Raw genomic sequence first — 24,684 nt, 5'->3', positions numbered from 1 at the left:
AAACTTAGGAGACCATTATAGTCAGTGGTGGCAGCGCGCGGCCCAGGATCGTACGCACAGGAACACTAAGTATAGACCCCAAAGTTGTGCACGAGAGGATGTGATCCTGAGAACAGGCGCCGAGCCACAATCCCAGCAGCCAGGAAAGCAGCACAATAACAGCAACAGGTGCCGCTGCGCAGCAAACACATTCATGTCCGGCTCGTGCATGCACCTGCCTGGCATTGGGCACCGCAGTCTTCTGAATCAGAGGCCATTGTGGGGCGCTGGACGGGCAAAACACGTTAGTCATTGGGGAAACCTTCAGAATCCAGATCTACGCGTCCGTCAGATGGGCTCAGTGCAGATCCAACATAACAAAGGCATTTCCCACAATGGCAACCGAGGAAAAAAATGGTTGGAAATTTTTGGATAAATAAACAAGTGGCCAACAACTTACTCAGAAATGTGGCTCCCTATATACCATCAGGAGCAAGACCTGATATATACACGATGGCTCCCATTCACTGACCAGCGAGCAAACGCCAAAATGCTGCGAGTCCCTCGGGAGCACGTTCCCTTGTGTCCTCTCAGCAGCATGTCCCCTAGGCAGCACAACCCCTGGGGAGCACGTTCCCTTGTATCCCCTCGGCAGCATGTCCCCTAGGCAGCACAACCCCTGGGGAGCATGTTCCCTTGTGTCCCCTCGGCAGCATGCCCCCTAGGCAGCACAACCCCTGGGGAGCACGTTCCCTTGTATCCCCTCGGCAGCATGTCCACTAGGCAGCACAACCCCTGGGGAGCATGTTCCCTTGTGTCCCCTCGGCAGCATGCCCCCTAGGCAGCACAACCCCTGGGGAGCACGTTCCCTTGTGTCCCCTCGGCAGCATGTCCCCTAGGCAGCACAACCCCTGGGAAGCATGTTCCCTTGTGTCCCCTCGGCAGCATGCCCCCTAGGCAGCACAACCCCTGGGGAGCACGTTCTCTTGTGTCCCCTCGGCAGCATGTCCCCTAGGCAGCACAACCCCTGGGGAGCACGTTCCCTTGTGTCCCCTCGGCAGCATGTCCCCTAGGCAGCACAACCCCTGGGGAGCACGTTCCCTTGTGTCCCCTCGGCAGCATGCCCCCTAGGCAGCACAACCCCTGGAGAGCATGTTCCCTTGTGTCCCCTCGGCAGCATGTCCCCTCGGCAGCATGACTCCTTGTGTATTCTCAGCATGTGCTACCAGCTATAAATTAAAGGGTTTTGTATGAAAGATCACATGAATGATCCTCTGTTGGAAACCTTCGTGACAACTGCAACATTTAAATGTAAGAATATGGACACAATCGATTTTTTTATTTCTTTTTTTACATGTAGTTTGTATTTCTGTTTGCTCTGTTTGGCTCTTACAGGCTTTTTGTTTCCCTGCACACTGCTGACTGCAGAATGAGTTAACTGAGATTCCGTCAGTAAGCCTCTTCTAATAGGGAGATTTTACTGTTATCTGTCTTCTTTTGAGCTGAACTTTGATATGGTCACAGATCAGTTGAGAGAAGCTAAGAAAAAAAGACAGGTAAAAGTTACCAAATCCCCATCAGAAGGAGCTCACTGTTGGATCCTCAGTTAGCTCATTCTGTAGTCAGAATTGTGCAAGAAAACAAACCTACAGTAATTGCAAAAAATTAATTTTAGCCCCAAATACATGCATTTACAGAGCACTTCTCACCAGTCGGGGGATGCCCCTTTTTGTCACAAAAGAGTGGGCAGCCACATATTGGCGATTTTCCTAGATATCACCTGTTAACAAAAGCGCTCCGACGTGCCCCTAAAGGGTCGAGCAACTTTTGAGCTAAAGTCGGCCCCAACGTCTGGGGTTGCGGGATCCCCCTATCCTCCGCGGCCGCTCAGTGAAGGGGCGAGATGTCCCTCTTCGCACTAGCCCGGCCACACACGTTACCAGGCGGAATGGTGGTCATTTAGGCTGGAGACGAGTCTACACAGCGCATGTGGTTTCTGAGCTTTGTCCTCATTAGGTTAATGTCAGAGCCCGACTCAGTAAGTCTTCCCAAATCATGTGCGATTTCAGATGTGCAACTTTTTCCAAATTTCACTTAGTCTCCAATTTTTTACAAAATAAAATAAAAAATGTAGCAAAATAATTTTTTTAAAAAAGTGCAAGTATTGCTTAAACTGCGACTAATTCCGAGCCACCAATCTGACCTTGGGTGGAGTGGCTTCTTGCAGCCACTTAACGACCTTGGTCTCCGGCTGTTCCACATGGGGCCGGTTTGTGCCGAATGTATATTTACCGGATTCTTTGACCTTCAGGACATCAAGAAGACAATGGCGGCTGCCAGTCATGATGGCGGAGAGGCTGGCCTTTAATTACGGGATTAAGGCTACAAGCAGACGACACACATGGGAAGCCGGGGGCTCAGCTGTGGGGAAAGTGATGAGAACGGACTGGGAGGAATGTGCGGAACTCGAGCTTGGTCTCCCCGTCACTCAGCGGCCGCCGCTTTACCAGGAGCCTTCAAGGCCGTGGTGCTTTATGTGGGATTACCTTAGATTCCGCGACGTTCTGTACGAGGGCAAATTGCTTAATTGATTGGCGTTGTACATTCGGCTGTCACCAGCGCGCCATCTGCACGCCGAGAAAATCCCCATCTGCACTTGACTTCTGATCGGAGGAATTCCTCGGAGAGCGAGGCGGGCGTCTCAGGCCCCGGCTAATGTGCCAATCGCTCTATGATTAGGTTTATACATTGGGGAATTTCAGTCCAGAATGGTGTATGATCAGCGAGCAACGCAACATGATGAAGAGGGCGACGCTCCGCCGAGCAAGCGGAGAAAGAAGACGAGACGCTTCGCTTTGTTCCGGCTCTGCTTTGTGCCCATTACTCTTCCTAAATTGGGGTTGTCAGGTCCCATATAAATAAAGCTTAATCATTTGCACTTTTTTTTTTTTTAATACATTGCATTTTATTATCCCCAAATCTCTGCTTTCTGTTTGTAAATGGGACTTTTTTTTGTGTTTACACTCGTCAGGATCTAAGGCTCCTATCAGACTCGAGACGTGGTTTCCGATTATAACAGAAATCATGGTGCAATGGTCCCATCTTCGGATAGGCCACAAATGCCCAATAGAGGAGGATGCCACCACCGGGACCTGCATCGATCTAATAATAGAGGGGTCATGGGTGTGCAGTTCTGTCCATTCATTTCCATGGAAGCTCAGAAAACTTAGAGGAGAAGGTAAAAGTGGGAAAAGAAACAAAAAGCGATATTCCGCTCATTGATTACCGGACGCTCCCGTGCCTGTTCCAGCTCGGCCAATTACTGGCATCAATGGTCGCCCACCACAATGAAGTCATAAGATGGGAGTCTGTTGGGAGGGATCAGGAGACTCGGGACGTGTCTGCGTGTGATCGATGAGCTACGTACCACTTCTTTTAGATATCTCTGCCATTCTGACTCTTAAAAACTATGGTCATGGCCTGACCTCCCGGACGGGTTCGTTTCCGAAGGATCATCCTTCAGCAAAGTGGGTCATCTGTGCCCACTGCTGGGGGCTTCACCAATCTCACTGATAACAGACAACAATAGGATAAAAAGACACAGTATAAACTTATAAGGTTAGTGTCCCTTTAAACACCTGCTACATTGTTACGAAACTGCTTCCTGCATTGTCACAATGTATCTGAAAAACAAAACAGAATCCGATGTAACCAGTGTAAGATGTGACTGGTTTCCAGTGACAGCCATATTAATCTGCACTATCGGAAGATAAATGTGATTTGTAAGTGAGGGTCTCGCGGGCGTCGTGAGGCTAAATGTAAGCGTCTGCACCATGGCAGAGCGGGGATGATTGATGTGCGGTGTAACAAAGGCCGGGGCCACATCCCGGAGCCCCTCCGCTGAGCCGCATTTACATCCATTACCATCACAATCTGCGGGGACTCGTCAGCTCCAGACAATCAGCGGCGACGTCAGTGATAAAACGCCGTTGTCCTTCACGCCAATGACATACCATAAACTGCTCGTGAATTTTAATTAATAATTTATTAATTTTTAGCTCGTGTTAAGAGGCTTTTAACTGACAATGGTACGATGAGAAGGGAAATTCTACAGGAGCCGCAAAACCAAAACTACGGAGAAGTGGAAAGAACAGCACCACTTACCAGAAATATGTCCTTTTATTAGGTGTAAATGCCGATGTTCTCCTGAATCCAGAGTTTTTCTTATATTTCTGTGCCTCTCGGTTCCTGAGACAAGGCCCCCTCTTTTTGGTAAATAAATCTGGTCTTTTACCAAAAAGGCGTGGTCCTATTCATGAGGACCACACCCACTTGACTAATAAGACCAGAGCTGTCTACAGGGTAAAAAGGGATGTATATAAGGAACAGAGAGGCACAGAAACAAAAGAAAAACATCGCCCGATTCATGAGAACAGCGGCATATACAGCAGGTAATAGATAGCTATTCCCATGGACCCCCAAAATACACGTGGCTCGGAGATCATCTTTCCCTGAACAAAAAAAGGATTGAGCATGTTAATATTCAATAGGCCCGATCCTTATCTTCACTGACACCTTCTGCCTGCCCATACACATTAGATGGGTGTCCAATGCCATAACAAAAAGTGGGATCTAAAGTGTATGGGGGTCCATTTCTGTATGATGCTCCCATGTGGACTATTATCAAAATCCTATGACCACCATAAGCCCGAGCGGAAGCTGGAAGTCAACATCAGACTACCCAAAACTTTTGGGGCTAGCAGCCATTTCCGGGCACACGGCCGTCCGCTTCTGACAAGTGGGCAGACGAGCCGGGTGTTATTTCCAGCAGCCCTTTGATGGTACGCTGTGGAGGACTCTTGTTCTTTTTCTATCCTCTGGCCCAAGTTATATCTGCAGTTCAATAATAAGGGATAAGCGAAGAGTCAATTAGAACAAAAATATGATCCCGACGTTTCATCTCAGCCGCTCCTGCTGAAGGGGGCTTTCTTGGCTAAATATAAGATGTTCCCGAGAGGCCTGCCCTAATGACGGGGGTATTAACAGAGCAACACATGCCCCCTAAAGAAAAGATATTAATATACATCAGATGTGCCAAAATAGTAGGGATTTCCCACCCAAAGATTTTATCTATGTAAGAAGCACAGGATATGCTGTAAATATCAGCCCACCCAGTGTGAGAAAGGTGGTCCCTCCATCTGCTACTGCATCCAGGGGCACATTTTAATGGAGAAATGGACACACGGTCACATCTCCCCATTCAAGTCTATGGAGCGGACTGCTTACCAAGGTGGAATCATGGTCAGGGGTCGGCCGTTCTTGTCTCCTCTTCCCATGAGAATGCATGAATCGAATGATAGGTTCCCCTTAATAGTTTGCTATTATTTTACTACTGCAGAGTGTTTGTAAGTCATTTATCTGGCCGAGACCCCCAACAGGTAAGGAGGGTCGCACATGGAGAAGAAATACACGTGCCTCTCACAAAATTACAATATCATCAAAAAGTTCATTTATTTTCATACATTTCAGTAGGCCAACATTTTGGATTTTAAAATCATTTTTCAAGCTGTTGTTATAAAGTATTCTAATTTACTGAGATAATGACTTTGGGGTTTTTATTGGCTGTAAGCCATAATCATCAACATTAGCAGAAATAAACACGTGAAATAGATCACTCTGTGTGTAAAGACTCTATATAATATATGAGTTCCACTTTTTGTATTGAAGAACTGAAATAAATGAACTTTTTGATGATATTCTAATTTTGTGAGAAGCACCTGTATATCTTTCCAGCCAGTCCTAGAGGTACAGGATAGAAACTGTGCTGACAAATGAGCTAACGAAGTAGTAGTCTCAATACATGAAAGTCATGTCAAGTTTATATTACTGGGAAAGAAACCCCCACAAGATAAAAAAAAAACAAAAAAAACTGGCAAGCAAGCAAACTGGTTATCAGAGACTGGGGAAGTCTGAAAATGAATGAATGAATGAATGAATGAATGAATGAATGAATGAATGAATGAATGAAACTAGAGGTTTTCGATTACTTAGATATAGATGACAGTAGTCAAGATCTGATTGGAGGTGGTCAGATATAAAGGGTAAATAGAGCTGAAGAGCACAGCGCCATCACATCGTTTACTGGTCACTCCCAACAACATGTATCCAAGTACTTGAATAAGAATACAGTAATTAACCACAGCCAGCATGGGTTCGTCACAAACAAGTCATGTCAGACTAATTTAATTTCCTTGTATGATGGAATCACGGACTAGGTGGATCAGGGAAATGTGGTAGATATAGTATATCTCAACGTCAGCAAAGCATTTCATAAATGCTATCCTTATTGAAAAAATGACAAAGTATGGGATTGGAAGGCTACGGTTAGGTGGATTCATAACAGGCTCAGTGACCGTACTCGGTGGTAAATGGTTGCACATCCAATTGGAAGAGTGTTTCAGGTGGGGTACCACAAGGCTCTGTCCTGGCCTGAGTTTGCTCAACAAGTTTATAAATGATCTAGACAAGGGAACTGAAGGTAAACTGATCAAATTTGCAGACAATGCAAATACAGGAGGGATAGCCAACACTAGAGAAGACAGACAAAGGTTCTAGATATGCTTGAAAAATGGACAGCAACTATTAGAGTGGTATTTAACAGGGAGAAATGCAAGATTCTACATCTGAGCAAGAAAAATGAAAATTATATCTAAAGAATGGGAGGAATAGAACTAAACAACAGCACGTGTGAAAAAGACTTGGGTATACTAGTAGATCAGAGACTGCACATGAGTCAACAGAGTGATGCAGCAGCAAAAAAGGCAAACACAGCTCTAGGATGTATTAAGAGAAGCATAGAGTCTAGATCACGTGAAGTAATTCTCCCCCTCTACTCCACCTCGGTCAGGCCTCATCTGGAATACTGTGTCCAGTTCTGGGTGCTACATTTTAAAGACTTTGAAAAACTGGAGCAGGATAGGTAGTGATCTGCAAAGTATGTCCTAAGAGGAACGGTTCAAGGATCTGGGAATGTTTAACTTGCAAAAACGAAGGTTAAGAGGACACTTAATAGCCATCTACAAATATCTGAAGGGCTGTCACCGTGCAGAGGGATCATTATTCTCATTTGCACATGGAAACACAAGAAGCAATGGAATGAAACTGAAAGGGATAAGATAAAGATTAGATATTAGAAAATACTTTTTGACAGTGAGGGAGATCAATGAGTGGAACAGGCGGCCCCGAGAGGCGGTGAGTTCTCCTTCAATGGAAGTCTAAACAGAGGCTGGACAGACATCTGTCTGAGATGGTTTAGTGACTCCTGCATTGAGCAGGGGGTTGGACACGATGACCCTGGAGGTCCCTTCTAACTCTAATATTCTATGAGTCTATGATACTGAAGAAAAAATCTGCAGCGTGAACTGACCAGGGGCATCACATGCATATTTGCAGCATGAAGATGCGTTTTGTACTTGTCTTATATTGTCTGCAATTTGCTGCGAATTTTCCCAGTGCAAAGATGCAGGTAAAATCTGCAGTAAATCTGGCTGGTCTGAATTCACTTTTACCGGGGAAGTACTTTCTGGGAAAATGCTGAATAAATGGATGCAGGGACCCCCCCCCCCCCCCGGGTCATCTTCTCCCTATGGTGCGGAGTGTCGCCTGTCTGTGACACTTTTTCCTATGGAGTATATTTAATAACCCGTGTGAGTCTGATTACGGAGCAGATAGACTCACTCCTGACTGCACTGATTTACCCCCTCCTTCCAGAAAAGTAAGTGACCCCCCAAACTGTGATGACTACTTATAGTGAAAGCCTGAGCTCGCCATACTCCTAGCCCCCGGACAATGAAGTAAGCCCACGTGAAGAGTAGATGAGCCGCGGACGCTAAATCCATCTGTCTGCATGCTGCGATATGGGAGGTCCGCGCTCGCTGCACTTCATAAACACAATGAGAGCTCTCTCCACGTATGCAAATGAGCTCAAATATTTACTCACAATGCCGCCAGGTTCCCATGGCAGCACTAACGAACCCTCATCATTATTGTGTGCACAGTGTCAGACGTGCAGGAAAAAGGAGAGACTGGATCTTAAGAGGGCACTCTAATTACACCAATTATCGGGAGGCTTAAAGGGACGGTCCAGTCTAATGTAAATGATGCTTAATCGCTGTGAAATAAGAAATCCTGAAACTTTCCAATAGACTTTGTTTCGATTCCAGCTTGCTGTCAGTGACTGGAAACATTCAAAGGCTGAAAAACTGCAATTCAATGTAGCTCACCCTGCATCAGTGGCAGAAAGGCAGATTTATTGTTTGCACTATTGCTCATGTTACCATATTTTGTTACAATGTATCAGTGCAGATAAAACGTTCTAATCTGGATCCAGAACTGCAGGTTGCCTGGACTGGATACAATGGCAGAAAACGGTCATTTACATGAGAGGTATCAGATCTGTGCAGAATTTCAATTTATGGGTGTAATTAAGAATTGTTTCCATTCGCTGACAGCAGACGGGGATCCTAGAAGTAGAGAGAATGGAACACAACATGGAAAGCTGCACTTTTACTGGTGCGATGATCTGAGGAATCACTTTTTCAAATGTGTTTCCATTAAAAATGTTGCACCTTTTGGCTTTTGCGGGTTGTTTGTTCTCCTGCATATTTCTGGCTGCAGAAGGAGTTAACTGAGAAGTCTGCAGTGAGCTTGTTCTTATGGGGAGTTCGTAACTGAAAAAGGACAGGTAACGAGACAGGCGTATTTCACGGCCTGAATACAGACCGCAATGCCCGGGCTGACTACGGGTCTCCAGACCAGAACTTAAAGCCTTGTAGACATATAGGAAGCTATACGTTCGGGTTGGGAGACCCACTGTCCATCCGGGCATTGCGGTTCATATACGAACAGTGAAATACGCCCGTCTGAATTCAGCTTTTGTGCTGATTTATGACCACATCAAAGCTGCGGTGAAAATAAATCTGCTGACAGGAGGTCAAAAAAGACAAATACAGTAAGAGATACAAACTGTCCAGCTCACTAATGGATCCTCAGTTAACTCATTCTGCAGCCAGCAATAGATTGCGCCAACATACAGCGCTGTAGGAGGCAAACGGCGCAAAATGTTCAATGGAACTTAGCAGAAAAAAATATTTTTAGTCCAAAATGCATGCGTTTAAGTAAAAATAAATGCTTTTAGCGTTATTTACACAAAAGTTCCTTTAAAAAGATAAAGCAATAATTTTTTTTAGATTTAGAAACTTTTATTTATAAAAAATAAATAAATAAATATACTGTTGTATAATCCAGAACATCAGAACATTTGATAATCTGGAATCTATAAATCTGATTGAACAGAGGTTATTGCATTCTATGCATTTTTTTTACTTAAAGAGGTGAAAAAAAAAACCCAAAACACTACGATTGCCTCTTCTTATGTTGGCGATATTCGGCAGGGTGATATGACAGCTGACGGGCAGCGCCGCATGCAAACGCAGCACAAATCTCGCCACATCCTGGAAACCACGAGATACAGAACGTGATGTAACCCCCGCAGATGGAGCGACACAGACGCCAGACGCCAACTTCACGGCGTCACATGAACCAGGCGGAGCCGGCACGCCGGGTGCTGAACACATACGATACCAGTACACACCAGCAACACTGTACTGGAAGCCACAGAAAAGAAAAAAGGAACCAGCGATGAACATGTAGAGCAATTCCAGCACCCACAGACGCCGTCCTTGTATCACTACACAGTCAGGAGTCCAGAAAAGCTGGGTGGTAATCAATACAGAGGCCTCTACAGGACCCATACATGTTGTCACACAACTTTCCACAACTCCTCAATGGCAAAATGGCCTCCTTCACTCACATATAACTGTTTGTGCCATTCAGGGCTTCAGAAAAGCTGGGTGGTATCCCAAATCTAGGTCATTAAAGCTGCCAGTCATAGTCACCCAGATTTCACAGACTCTTGAGTGGTACATCTGCTTCTTCTACTCCCATATTACCGCATGACCAGGTAGATTTGTCACTCAGGGCTTCAGGAAAGATGGGTGGAGCCAATATGGAGGCCACTATATCCATGGAGATTGACATGCAAGTTTTTGAAGTCTCATTAATAGTACATCTGCCTCATTAGCTTCTATATTATTGAAAGACCAGGACAATGTGTCATTCAGGGCTTCAGGAAAGCTGAGTAACAGACATAGCAGTTGCCACCCAGCTCTCCTACTCACTTAAATAAACATAACCTACTCCTATATTACTAAGCAGCACAGAATATTTTTCATTCAGGACTCCGGAAAAGCTTGTTGTCAACTCCTCGGATACTATTCAGCTCACTTGGAGGTCGTCACCCAACTTTCATAGACCCTTGGATAGACCAATCATCTCTTTACTCCTAAATTACAACTTAACTAGGCATAATTGCCATCCAGGACCCTGGTAAAGCTGGGTGGTAACTTCTATTTGGTTATTATAGTTTCCATAGGGTTGCCTCCCAGCTTTCCTATACTCCTGAATAGCCGTCCTATCTTCTCCTCTCAATATTACTACACAGCTAAGCACTAGTGCCATTCCTGACCCCAGGAAAGTTGGGTGGAAGCAAATGTTTCCTAGGGACCTTGATTGACACAGCTGCCTTCTCATTTATATATGCAGGACTGCCATTCAGGACTCTAGGAAAGTTGGGTGGTGACTCAGATTTAGGCTATTACAGCTACTATAGGGATTAGCTAGCCTCTCATTAGTACAACCTTTCACTAAAGGACCGATGGAGTCTGACTGCACCCCACCAATCAGCCGTTTAAAGGGGCCACAACACTTACGCTTGACTCGGAGAATGCTGCAATACCTTGCCTAGCCTACAGTCACCTCCTATGGAGGGAAAAGGGGGATCAAGTGAATTAAGACCCCCAACATCCGCAATCCATTGTCCTCATGCAGACGACAGGGTCAATGTCACATCGGCCTCATCAAATCTGTCTACAGGAGGACGCTTCCCGCAGACATGGCGGCTTCTCTGTGCCCTCCGTGGCATCATACCCGCCGGCTCTGGGTCACACCATGGAAAAAAAACCATCAGATCCATACTCTATTTATAGGAATGAGAGGAGAATAATTCCTGATAATCAGGCACTTACGTCCAGCAGACAATATGGTGCAGAATTTTACAAATTAATAATTTGCTTATTTGGGACAGAAAAGTTCTGTTTTCTTAGAAGTTTATTTTGTTGTCTACTTTTCTATGACCGGCCAATAATCCAGAATATTTCATCATTCTTTTGATGCTGGGTTAAAGGTTAACAAGAATTTGACAATGTGTAGTTCAACATCTCTGCTTGCAGCCAAAAAAAGGAAATGATAATTGTTTACATTCAGATGCATCCAGTCCATAGAGCTCACGTTTGTTACAATGTATCAGAATCTTCTACCTGCTGTTTTGGACTAAAGATGACAGTTTTCCCCTGGAATGAAACAATGTAGCAAGCCCAGCGGCTGCGTAAACAAGACATGTTCTCAGCCACTGAATGTAAATGAGAAGGGTTCTATTCATTGACAGCAAGCATGGCTAGGAATTGTAGAACTTTTCATTATGATCAAGATTTAGGCCACTCGACTGGATGATAATGGGAAACTCCAGCAAAAAAATAGAGTTCAGCAAAGCAAGTCCTTAGTAAGGTAGTCATCTATGGTTCTCCAGCTATTATGGGACTACAAATCCCAGCACAGAAGCACAATCTTATGCTGCAGATTTTTACAGCAGATGTCGCTTTTTGCAATGCAATGGGGTGAAACACGGAGCGAATCTGCAACAAATCTCACATTTTTTTTTTATTTTGACGAGGACTTTCCTCTAATCCGTGGCATTATGTGCCGTTGAAGATTTGAGTGTGTGATCGGAGCCGAAGGCCTCAGTCTAAGTAGTCCATGAGCCGGGCCAGATATCGGTACCACCCGGAGTGACTAATTTTCTTTGGTATTTTTAGGTAGATGCATGTCTGTAGTTTATTTTTTGATATGATAGCCCTTACATATACGTAGCTTATTAACCCCTTCAGCCCTAGGCCTATTTGTACCCAAGTGCCTAAGCCAATCTGACCTGTGCCACTTCATGGGCTAATAACTTTGGAACGCTTTCACCTATCCAAGCCATTCTGAGATTGTTTTCTCGTGACATATTGTACTTCACGTCAGTGCTAAATGGGAGTCAATATATTTTACCTTTCTATATAAAAAAATGCTAAATATTCGGAAATTTTGGAAAAATCGGCAATTTTTTAACTTTGAAATTCTCTGCTTTTTACAAAAATACTGATACCCCCCATAATAGTTATTAATTTACACTCCCCACATGTTTACTTCATATTGGCATCATTTTGAAAATGAAACCTTATTGTTTTACGACGTAATAGGGCTTATAGTTTTATGCGCAATTTTTCACATTTACAGCAAAACCCACTTTTCAAAGGACCAAGTCACTTCTGAAGTCACTTTAAGGGGCTTACATAACAGAAACCACCCATAAATTACCCCATTTTGCAAACTACACCCCTCAAGCTGTTCAAAACTCATTTTTAAAAACTGTTAACCCTTTAGGTGTTCCACAGGAATTTTAGCATGAGCCAAGAACCAAATATGACGATATCGGTACCACCCGGAGTGACTAGATGTAGTATTTGTAACAAAATTTAATCCAAGTTATGTAAATACACACTGAACATGTCATGTGCATATATATATATATATATATATATATATATATATATATATATATATATATATATATATATATATATATATATATATATATATGTTACTCCATAATATCTTCAACATCGGACTCTGAATCTGACTGTTGTTCTACTGGCTCGTCTTCAGTACCCTTGTTCTGGCATGTCTGTAATCTGCACATGTCTGTGCACTTCAGGCCATTGCTGAGGCAAGTACACTGAGGAAGTTCACATGACCGCACACACTTGCAGGACAGTAGCTGTATAATAGCTTCTGGTGCTGGTGCCCCTTGCATCCACTTGACAACAAGCTTTCCGTCGTTATCTATCATCCAACCGCAGTCTGTTGGGTTTGCAACCCATGGCTGGCTCTGCAGACTTCTCCTCCAGATCGCAGCCTGGTAGTTTGCACGCAGTGCATGCATGAAAAGGCAGTCCTGGCAAGGAGGGAGTTGACTTGACTCTACCACTCCACGTCTGGCACAGAACAGCTGATAACGGAGCCTGTTTACCTCAGTTGTTTGGGTAGTTGGCAGGTACATGTGGCAGGTGATTTCCTGTAACTTCTCAAAAAGTTCGGTAGACACTTCCCATGAACGACCAACTTCCTGAAAGGCATCCTGGTATGTCTTGTTCATCTTCAACTGCTTGAGTGTCGTCATCTTCCCACGGCCAGCGAATGCACTGACGGTGTCACAGCCTGTAAATGCATGCATACCAATCAATGAATCACATACGCTGCCTCCCAATGTTCGGCTCAGAGTGGTGATATCCAGGAATCTTGTCCGGTTCTGTGTACCGCATTTCTGGAACAGGTGGGATGGGATTTTGTGGCACATGCCCAGACACAGGACCATGACATCAGTATCCTCCGAAGTGATGATGACCGACTTGTAACCAGATTCTGCTGCATGAAGAGCATGGAGAAGGAGGCGTGTGTCTGCTTCTTCTTGATTTGACTTAAGGTCAGCAGCCTCTTCCCACTGTTCTTTGGTGATCTTAAAGCAGAGCTGCTCACATGTGACATACAGCTCCTTCTCCTCAAGCTTCTCCCTGTGGTGTTTCGCCTTCCATTCTTCTACCAGAAACTTTATGAGACTTGCCTTGTTGGAGGAACTACTTAGAAGCTTTTTCCACTGCTGGATGTTGTGCCCATGTTGAATGTTCTTGAAATGGATCCCTGTGCCTTCATATCTGTTGACTCTTTCTGTATCTTTGATGGATGTCTCCTTGTAGACGTCAAAGACAATATCAATGCGCTTGCTCTTAGCACCCTCATGGATAGCGCGACTCATTGCTGTGCCTGCTAGCTGGCCAAATGTTGCATTGTTTCCCTTCAGTTTCTGAACCAGGCTCATCCCATCAATGATGGTTGCAGAGGGCTCGGGGATCACTTCTGCAGGACGAGCATTCCTCTCCAACTCCCTTGCGAGGGCAGCCTTGTTGGTCTTGCGGATAGACCCATCACCATTGGCAAGTGCCCATGGCAATGGACCCAGGGGATGAGTCAAGACATCACTCATTTGTAGCTTTCTGTTCTCAGCTACAAGTATCATCTGGCCAAATAGGTTTCTGTCAGCCTTCAAAATTACCTCCTTGCCAAGACCTTGTCTGCGTGTCTTCATTTGGATGTTAGAGAACGTTTTAAGTTTGTTCTTCGTCATCTTGTCATGAAACAATGTAGTTGGCTTATCGGTACCCAAACGCTCATCCTTGAATGTTTGATATGCATCCTCTCCTATACTGTATGCCCCTTGAAGGTCTTTGGCTACATCTGGTGGTGCTACAGTCGCTGTTGACAAACTGATAAGTTCACCATTATGCTCTTTGTTGAAGGGGTTCACCCAACCTGTCTCCAGCAGTTGAACGAAAGATTGGACATCGGCTTCATCTCTTCTAATCCTAGACACCTGTAGGTCTGAATGGCTGAAGTCAGTATATTGTTGGCCTACCAGGGCCCTCAGCTGCCTCAAGTACATACTGCGGTACTCTGATGTCAGGTAGAACCTGGAAACAGCTCCAACTTTGAGGCTGAAGCCTTTTGTGCCCCCTGGTGTCTGGGTGTCTTTGTTGATTGTCTCTTCAATGGTCTGGTCCACAGGAATTCGTCCAAAAGGATTCTTGCTACCGATCTGGACCGAAAAGCCACCTTGCATGAAGTATTCATGGACCTCTGGGTGTTCTATGGGCAGCCGAGACATTGTGGCATAGTAATAGGTTAGGTATCGGGCATAGTTGACCTTGTCATAGGCAAAACACCATGGTATCATCTGTCGGATTGCTCCTAGGTGAAGCATCCAGTTGCCTTCTCTTGAAGCTCGAACCAGGGCCAGCATGGTCTCGACCATGTCCAAGTATGACATCCAGAATGCTGAGAGTTGTTCATTTCTGAGGGTCTCAAGATAAACTTGAAAGAGCTTCAGGGTAAGTGTGCAAGATTCATTATCCAAGAGCTTTTCGAAGGATCCCTGCGACACACTGATGCGAAAGTTTGTGATGTTCTTCAGTGTTTCATCCAGATGGTGAAGGTCCCTTGCATGGTTTTCTTCTAGCCATGGAAGGAAGTTTTTCCATGCAAGCCTCATAAGTGCTTCATAGACCAGCTTGTGTAGTCTCACTGCTCTGTTGTACCTCCGGCCGTCCATCACTCCAGACACTGATCCTTCAGCGATTACACCGGATTCAACACACAGATCTCTAAGGCCTGCATCCTGAAATCTGTTCCCTATGATAGAGAGGAGATTACAGATTGTGTGGAAGACACCCATTCTAATTATAATGTTCTTGAACTTCTCCTGTTTCCAGATAACCTCGGCAGCTTTGGCATAGAGTGCTTGATCAAACACACACACAATTCTGTTAAGCTTCAGGGTCTGCATGATGGCATGTGTTTGCTCCAAGACTTCATTCACAGTGGACATGGCTGTTGCAGGAGCATTGATAGTGGGCAGGTAGCTTACAGTGTCCTGGGCCACTACAATGTCGCTGCGGATTTTTATGTTGAACCCAGTCCAACTGCTGGTGGTCTGATCCTCATGGTCTGACATTCTAGCCAGAAGCCAGATATGGTTTTTGGTTTTTGAATCCTGGACCTCCTTGGTAGTGTTAACATTCGAAGTCTCAATCCTGGGTGGCTCTCCCCGCTGCCCAACATTGTATATCGGTAGCATTAATTCTGTCAGAGTTATGCTTCTTTTCTTCGACTTGGTTACATCTGGCAGGACTTTCTTTGTCACAGAGCATGCAACATTGGACTGAACAGCAATGCCATTGACTCTATGAGATGTACCTGCTACACTTAGTGTCTCCTCAAGTCTGTCAATGTTATCCCAGGCCAGGGTTGTGAACACACCTGGGTAGATACTTGCTGGCATTGGGATGTCATCCTTTGAACATTCCAACTTCTGGATACAAAGGGCTGTATCGATCTCCTCAGCCATTGAATATGACACACAGTGGCCAAGACGATTCAGAGTTCGAATCAGTTCTGTATTGCCGGTCAAAGACTTAACTGCAAAGGATAGCAGTACGTGCTTTGGTGGCTTTGTCTTTCCATTGGTAACAGCAAAAACCAAGTCACTGCCGAAGGATGTGGCAAGACGTTGAGCTCTTTCACAGGTAGTTTGGCACTCACAATCTCCTGTAAGCAGGGTTTGCAGGAATTGAGTGACTAATGCAGGAACGACATTCTGATCTGTATTGGGAGGCCATGGCTGACTCACATCTTGCTTCTTGATCTCATTCCTTAGCTGCATTGCTGCTTTGGTTACGATATCTCCAGAGTTAGCAGCTCTTGCTTCTTGCAGATCTTTTGTCATGCTGTGTACTTGCCGGACAAGGTCGTCCATTGATAGGCTACATGGATAGACTAGAAGCTTACCTTTCTCATCTGAGAGAAAGCGGAGTGATTCCCCAATCTCTGTTTCAAGTTTTCGTCGAACATGTTTCTTTGTCGATGGTTTCAGTTGGATGATACCACGGGATATCATTAATCTCTCAAGCCTAGATGTGAGGTTTATCATAGGCAGTACTTCTGGGTTTGGGAACAATTTAGTCCTTATATACAAGAAGAGTTCTTCAAGGGCCTCTTTCTCTGCCTCTTCGTAGCGTACTTCCTCGCTTTCGACCTGATTTTCAGCTGCACTAGACCTACAGGCCACTTGGGAATCATCTTTTGTGAATAGTTTGTAGCACGACTTGTGGTAGTGCCCCTCTGCAGCAACAAGGTCTCTGCTAAGTAAACCAAGTATTCTCTGTGTGCCTTTCCTTATCGCTGCTCTGCGGATCGTCTCATCTGCTCGTAGCTCAACACACTGGACAATTGGCTCCCTTGTTTGTTTTCCTTTTAGGTACTTGCTTGACTTCTCACAGAAGATACATACTTTGGCATACACCCTGCTATCACTGGGGGCACCCCTCGGTAGCTTCCTCATGGAGATTTTGCTTGCTGTTTCGACATTGACACCCTTGCCAAGGATAGAATCCAGTGACTTCTTCATTGTAAAGATACTACGACATTTACGGTGATATTGTATGTGTGGTATTTCTCCTTCTTCAAGGCCCTTAGCTGCTACCAGGACTGATTCATGCTGCCTGATCTCTGCAGCCCTAAGCAATGTTTTCCAGGAGTCCAAATCCTTAAGGGACGCCAGATCATCGCTGTCATCATTAGAGCAGTGTATGATACAGTCGATCCGTGATTTCTTCCTTGCTGGTACTTCCATCATGCCGTTAGATAGTCAGTAAACACCTGCAAACACAAAGAAAAACATTAAAATTTTATTTACCGTATTTCCTGGCGTATAAGACGACTTTTTAGCCATGAAAAACATGGCTCCAAGAGGGCGGTTGTCTTATACGCCGAATACAGCCGCCGGGGGGAAAGGCCGCCGCGCAGGGAAGGAGGAGGCAGGGGCCCACCTTCATGAGGCGCTCGTTCTTAGAGCTGGGAGCGCTGGTGCTAGGTGACTGTTCCCCCTCTCTCCACAAGTTCCTTACCAGCAGCAGCACACAGTACAGGACTACAGGACCTGTGGTGATGTCACGGCCATGTGATCAGTCACAAGCCTGGGAGGTGTCAGCCTCTACAGAGGGAGATAGGAGCTCTGCAGAGAAGACCGGAGAGTCCTGTTCAGCACAGAACGTGTATGTGTCAGTGTGTGTGCGTGTGTTGGGGCACCTCAGGGTGTCTTCAAATGTGACATAGCCCCCTAGATTTCTTCCAGTAAAATTTGCACTCCAAAAGTCATTTGGCGCTCCTTCCCTTCCGAGGCCTGCCGTTCCCCAATACTGCAGTGTACGACAACATATCGGGTGTTGTTGTGTTCGGGAGAGATTGGTGAACAAATAGTGGGGTGCATTTTTTGCTGGTACACCTCTTAAAAATAAAAAAATGAGCCTAAAATGACACCTTCATGTAAAAAATGCACTTTTTCCATTTTCTCAACCAAGTGTTTCCAACTACTGTGAAACACTGGTTGGGTCAAAGTGGTCACTATACCCCCTAAAAGATTCCTTGGGGGTGTAGTTTCCAAAATAGGGTCACTTTTTGGGGTTTCCACTGTGGGGGTACCTCAGGCAGCCTTCAAATGTGACATGGCCCCCTAGATTTCTTCCAGTGAATCCGCCACCCAAAAACCACATAGCGCTCCTTCCGTGTTGAGCTGTGCTGTGTGCCCATACTTTAGTTTACGAGTACATGTGGGGTGTTTCTATAAACTGCAGAATTAGGGTAACCAAGTTTGGGTTTGCCGTTAACCCTTGCTAGGTTGCAGGTAAAATTGGATTACAATGTAATATCTGGAAAAAAAATGAAATTTTGAAATTTCGCCTTCATTCTGCTAAAATTCCTGTGGAACACCTAAAGGGTTAACAGTTTTTAAAAATGAGTTTTGAACAGCTTGAGGGGTGTAGTTTGCAAAATGGGGTAATTTATGGGTGGTTTCTGTTATGTAAGCCCCTTAAAGTGACTTCAGAAGTGACTTGGTCCTTTGAAAAGTGGGTTTTGCTGTAAATGTGAAAAATTGCGCATAAAACTATAAGCCCTATTACGTCGTAAAACAATAAGGTTTCATTTTCAAAATGATGCCAATATGAAGTAAACATGTGGGGAGTGTAAATTAATAACTATTATGGGGGGTATCAGTATTTTTGTAAAAAGCAGAGAATTTCAAAGTTAAAAAATTGCCGATTTTTCCAAAATTTCCGAATATTTAGCATTTTTTTATATAGAAAGGTAAAATATATTGACTCCCATTTAGCACTGACGTGAAGTACAATATGTCACGAGAAAACAATCTCAGAATGGCTTGGATAGGTGAAAGCGTTCCAAAGTTATTAGCCCATGAAGTGGCACAGGTCAGATTGGCTTAGGCACTTGGGTACAAATAGGCCTAGGGCTGAAGGGGTTAATAAGCTACGTATATGTAAGGGCTATCATATCAAAAAATAAACTACAGACATGCATCTACCTAAAAATACCAAAGAGAATTAGTCACTCCGCTTGGTACCGATATCGTCAAATTTGGTTCTTGGCTCATGGACTAAAGGGACTGTTCACACACTCATGCATCTGAAAAAAAAAAAAAAAAAAAATCACAGAGACATGCCCATGTCTGACCAAGTCACGGCTCATAATTATTCATACAAGTAATGGGCAGGAGAATATATGTATTTATTTATTTTTTCTAGGGGCTGGGGGGCGGCATACGAAAAAAAACTGATGATAACAATGGACAAGCAGATGAAAATCTGATCCAAATCACTGATGAAAATCGGGATTTTTCATTTAATATATAAGAAAACAAACAGAGCAAGTCTGAATGAAGCCCAAACGTGAATCTATATGTTGCAGAATTGCTGTGAATTTAGAGCACAGATTTTTCAGCAGCCTCATCTACACAACGAGGATATTTTCTGCACATAAATTGACCTGCAATTTGGATTTTAAAATTTCTCACAAGTCAAACGTTTTTCATTAAAGAAGTGCTTAAGCATCAGATTTCTGAGCAAAATCTACACAAATTCACTGCAGTATCTGCATGTGTTATATGTAGGTTTTAGGGCAGATTTTCTTGCCGCCAATTTCACCCTAAACATTGCAAAAGGTGAAGTCCGTGCCAATTCTGCAAAAAAATAAAAAATAAATAAAAATCAGCATCAAAATCTGCATATAACTTATGGGAATACTGACCTGAATTTATGTTTTTTTCTATAAAATGCATTATATGCAGACAAACCCTTTTGGGCTTACACTGCATGGCTACTGGGGAGTGAGGATCCTGATCACTGCCCGAGAGGATCTTTTTTTTTTTTTTTTTTTTTTTACAATCCCTGTGGTTGTGTGGCTGTATTTAACCACCATTCTCCCGCCGATAATCGCAGGTTCATGACTAGATGCCTTCATGCACTATTATGTCATCTGTCTGGGAGAGCAGAGCGATGTCCCATGTGTGAGCTGTGATGGGAGACATGCTGATATAATCCAGAAACCAGAGCGAGTATGAAGACTGCCTGCAGTCTGGTGATAGAGCAGATTACCCCCCCCCCCGCAGACCACGTCATGCCTACCTAAAGCCCCCCGCTAACAAACGCTACAGGTGTGGATGTGATGACGATGGCGGGGGCACAACAAAAGACTTGGCAGAGGAAGAGGAAGACGAGGGTCTCGTGTGTATACACAGACCTGCTCCAAACCACAGCGCCTTAATCTGTGATCACCCCCTGAACACCTGCGTCACACATAGAGGGAGCAGAGCGGCCCCCGCAGACCTCCTTTTCTGTGCTGCAGGATGAAATGCTCTGCAACTTAAATTTTGTATTTCAGGATCATTGCTTGCTTTTATTGGAAGGAAACATAATTATTGTCCCAACCGACATAGTTAGGTGGTGTTTCAGAGGATGTCCACTCAAGAATTTCCACAATAGGAAAATCTGCAAGAAATCCTGTAGATTTTGTTGTGAATTTCTTTGTGGAAATGAAGCGGTTTTTACCCTATAAATTGCAAACTGTGAAGTACACGTTGAATATTCGGTTAATTTCTGCTGCGGACTTTCGGCTGCTTATCTGGCCCGTGTGGATGTATCCTTAGGGTATGTGCACACGTTGCGGATTTTGCTGTGGATTCGCAGCTGTTTTCCCTGAGTTTACAGTACCATGTAAACCTATGGAAAACAAAATCCGCAGTGCACATGCTGTGGAAAATACCGCGCGGAAACGTAGCGTTGTTTATTCCGCAGCATGTCAATTCTTTGTGCGGATTCCACAGCGGTTTACACCTGATCCATAATAGGAATCTGGAGGTGTAAAACCGCAGGTGTAATCCGCACAAAAAAACGCAGGAAATCCGCAGGTAAAACGCAGTGCTTTTTACCTGTGGATTTCTCAAAACAGGTGCGGAAAAATCCGCAGAGGTCCATTCTACGTGTGCACATAGCCTTACAGTGTAGCACATGGTCAGGGGGAGTTCTCAGGCTCTAGTAAGGACTGATTTCAGTCATTGACAGCAAGCAGAGATCTTGTTAAGGTGAGGGAGATTTGTGCATCTTTCGGCAGCCAGAAATCCTGGATCTGAGTTGGGGCAGATTTCAGCTACAATCTTTGCTCGTTTTCTGATTTGCAATATAATACATTTGCAGCCACTCACTTCTGGACAATAATTATATAACAGCTAAGAGGGGAAAAGTTTCAAAATGTTTGCCCCAACGTTTGCAACTTTTCACAGCAGTAAACAGTTGTAAGAGGTTCATAAACCCCCTCCCCAAAGTACCTTCGACAGTTACAAAACTTTTTATTAAAAGATGAATAAGAAGAATTTGCAAACACCGTTATTCCCCTTTTACTGATCCTGGTACAGATTTGACAGAAATCTGCAAAAAATTTGTCCAGAAAAACCCAATGTGAATACTAGAAAATGCAGGCTGTGACCTGAGCACGAATGTAATGGCAGCCATATTGTTTGTCGCCCAGCTTTCCTAGAAACAGAAAGCTAAGAATTATTGGAATAGATCTTGACTGGTGACTGTCTCTCTTTATTTAAAGAGGTAGTACACATTTATATCGCTCAGTATGGCAGCACATGTAATTATAGCCAGCTCTAACATGGCACCTGCCTTTCAAAACTCACTTTGCGGGGCCTCGCCTGCAAAGACGTGACTGCTGTCACCATCCTTAAATAAAGACCAAACACAGCGGGGGAAGGGATAATACAGAGACCCCTGGAATGTCACCATGGATGCCTGTCAGTCATATAATGACTAATGAGCCGGAGAAGCCTCACTGCCCACCATGACTCTGTGCCAGGGATGAATGAGGCAGCACATGTGGCTGTCAATCAAGAGTGAGTATCCACCATGTACGTGATCACAGTAATGGCGCCCGCTCTGCTCCTGACCGGGGATTGTGCAATCTCCAATGTGTCATCGGGACGACTGTGCTACAGTGTTTGGAAAGGGGCTGTCACAGACAAAAAAAACCTTTAGGCTACGTTCACACATAGGGCTTTTGCAGCATTTTTTAATGCAAATTTTAAGTAGCATTTTACAGTACAAGCAAAGTCTATGAGATTTCAAAAATGCCATGCACACACATTGGTTGTATTTTCCTGACTTTGGAAAACTGCTGCTGTGTTTTTTCACCCACAGAAAGCAATGAGCAAGTGCAAAAACTAAGCAAAAAACAAAGGCATCAGTTTCTGCTGCGTTTTTGGTGCGAAAACCTAAGGAAGTTAAATCAGGTTTTAGGGGACGGCCTGGGGTCAGAATTACTTTAGGGGCAGTCCTAGGGTCAGAATTACTTTCGGGAACGGCCTGGGGTCAGAATTAATTAAGGGGACGGTCTGGGTCAGAATTACTTTAGGGAACGGCCTGGGGTCAGAATTAATTAAGGGGACGGTCTGGGTCAGAATTACTTTAGGGGACGGCCTGGGGTCAGAATTACTTTAGGGGCCGTCCTAGGGTCAGAATTACTTTAGGGGCCGTCCTAGGGTCAGAATTACTTTAGGGGACAGCCTGGGGTCAGAATTACTTTAGGGGACGGCCTGGGATCAGAATTACTTTAGGGGACGGCCTGGGGTCAGAATTACCTTAGGGGACAGCCTGAGGTCAGAATTACTTTAGGGGACGGCCTGGGGTCAGAATTACTTTAGGGGACGGCCTGGGGTCAGAATTACTTTAGGGGCCGTCCTAGGGTCAGAATTACTTTAGGGGACGGCCTGGGGTCAGAATTACTTTAGGGGACGGCCTAGGATCAGAATTACTTTAGGGGACGGCCTGGGGTCAGAATTACTTTAGGGGACGGCCTGGGGTCAGAATTACTTTAGGGGACGGCCTAGGATCAGAATTACTTTAGGGGACGGCCTAGGATCAGAATTACTTTAGGGGACGGCCTGGGGTCAGAATTACCTTAGGGGACGGCCTGAGGTCAGAATTACTTTAGGGGACGGCCTGAGGTCAGAATTACTTTAGGGGACGGCCTTGGGTCAGAATTACTTTAGGGGACGGCCTGAGGTCAGAATCACTTTAGGGGACGGCCTGGGGTCAGAATTACTTTAGGGGACGGCCTGGGGTCAGAATTACTTTAGGGGACGGCCTGGGGTCAGAATTACTTTAGGGGACGGCCTTGGGTCAGAATTACTTTAGGGGACGGCCTGGGGTCAGAATCACTTTAGGGGACGGCCTGGGATCAGAATTACTTTAGGGGCCGTCCTAGGGTCAGAATTACTTTAGGGGACGGCCTGGGGTCAGAGTTACTTTAGGGGCTGGCCTGGGGTCAGAATTACTTTAGGGGCTGGCCTGGGGTCTGTCACGGAGGATCCTGTACCTGCAGCACACTTACATGCAGGCACATTGGTACGGGGGCTTCCGCACTGACACTTTTGGGGGAGATCTTAGTGGGGACTCTGTGGGCCACTGTCTCGCTGCCCCCCTATGAGGGGCTGGGGTCACTTTTGGCATTGATGTGACAGCAGGAGACTTACAGCGATTGCATCATGTCCTGTGACAACCAGACACTGCCCCAATACTGTCTATCAGCAAGCTGGCACAGTACTACAAGTCCCAGCCTGTCCAGGAGCGGAAAGACGCCTCCAGCACTAGAAGCTCCACAGCACCTGATGCAACATTCACGTGACACGGAACTCTTGCTCTGCCGCTAAAGTAATGCACGCAAGGGGTTAATAATCCGCCCGGCCGCGCATCTTACCCCTTATTCTCCTCCTTGGTCATGGCGATGACAGGCGGGCGGATATCACAGCAGGTGTCACCAGCGAGTCCCGAAAAGCCGGCTTCCGTCACCAACGTGCACGGGAATCGAAAGGGGGAAGGAATTCGCGGTGACACACTACAGTCTGTGGGTGAGTGTAACGAGGGGCGTCTCGGGTGGCAACAAGAAGAGAGCGGTCAGGTTCCTTGAGAAGGAGGTTCCGCATGTGAAGTAGTAAAAGATATTATAATGGTGATGATATAATTATCCTGGTATCTGTCATCTTTATACACCTATAACAGTCATTGTATAATATACTATACTATTATACTACTGCAGGGCAAAGTGCAATACTTCTATAAACTTTAAAAATTTGTAAAAGTTTATAACACTCCCTTCCCCCTCCTTCTGCTTGATTGATAGCTCACTGTCTGATTTCCTTGCCTGGGGCCTGACATCACACAGACCGTGAGTTGTTGATCAAGCTAAAGAGGCTGGTGCTGGGTGGGGAAATGACCTTGGGAAGTGCTCTGTCCCACCCAGAGCACTTAAAGGGAACCGGTCACCCCCAAAATCGAAGGTGAGCTAAGCCCACCAGCATCATGGGCTTATCTACAGCATTCTGTAATGATGTAGATAAGTACCCCCGATGTATCCTGAAAGATGAGAAAAAGAGATTAGATTATACTCACCCAGGGGCGGTCCCGGTCCGATGGGCGTCGCGGTCCGGGGCCTCCCATCTTCTTACGATGACGTCCTCTTCTTGTCTTC

The 24,684-nt window shown here is 45.1% G+C and overlaps 1 protein-coding gene across 1 annotated transcript in view; it reads right to left on the bottom strand.

The window, feature by feature from the left end:
* The window catches only part of DARS1 (aspartyl-tRNA synthetase 1), a 99,937-nt gene extending 75,687 nt beyond the window's left edge, over positions 1-24,250 (bottom strand). The window contains exon 1 of the mRNA XM_077273037.1: positions 23,914-24,250. Coding sequence (XP_077129152.1) covers positions 23,914-23,936 — 23 coding nt within the window. The 5' untranslated portion in view covers positions 23,937-24,250. The remainder of the gene's footprint in view (positions 1-23,913) is intronic.
* Between the last annotated feature and the right edge of the window lie 434 nt (positions 24,251-24,684).

The sequence above is a fragment of the Ranitomeya variabilis genome, chromosome 7 (genome assembly GCF_051348905.1).
Source record: "Ranitomeya variabilis isolate aRanVar5 chromosome 7, aRanVar5.hap1, whole genome shotgun sequence".
Classification (NCBI taxonomy): Eukaryota; Metazoa; Chordata; class Amphibia; order Anura; family Dendrobatidae; genus Ranitomeya; species Ranitomeya variabilis.
Note: the sequence above shows the minus strand (reverse complement) of the source record. Positions and strands in the feature narration are given on the sequence as shown.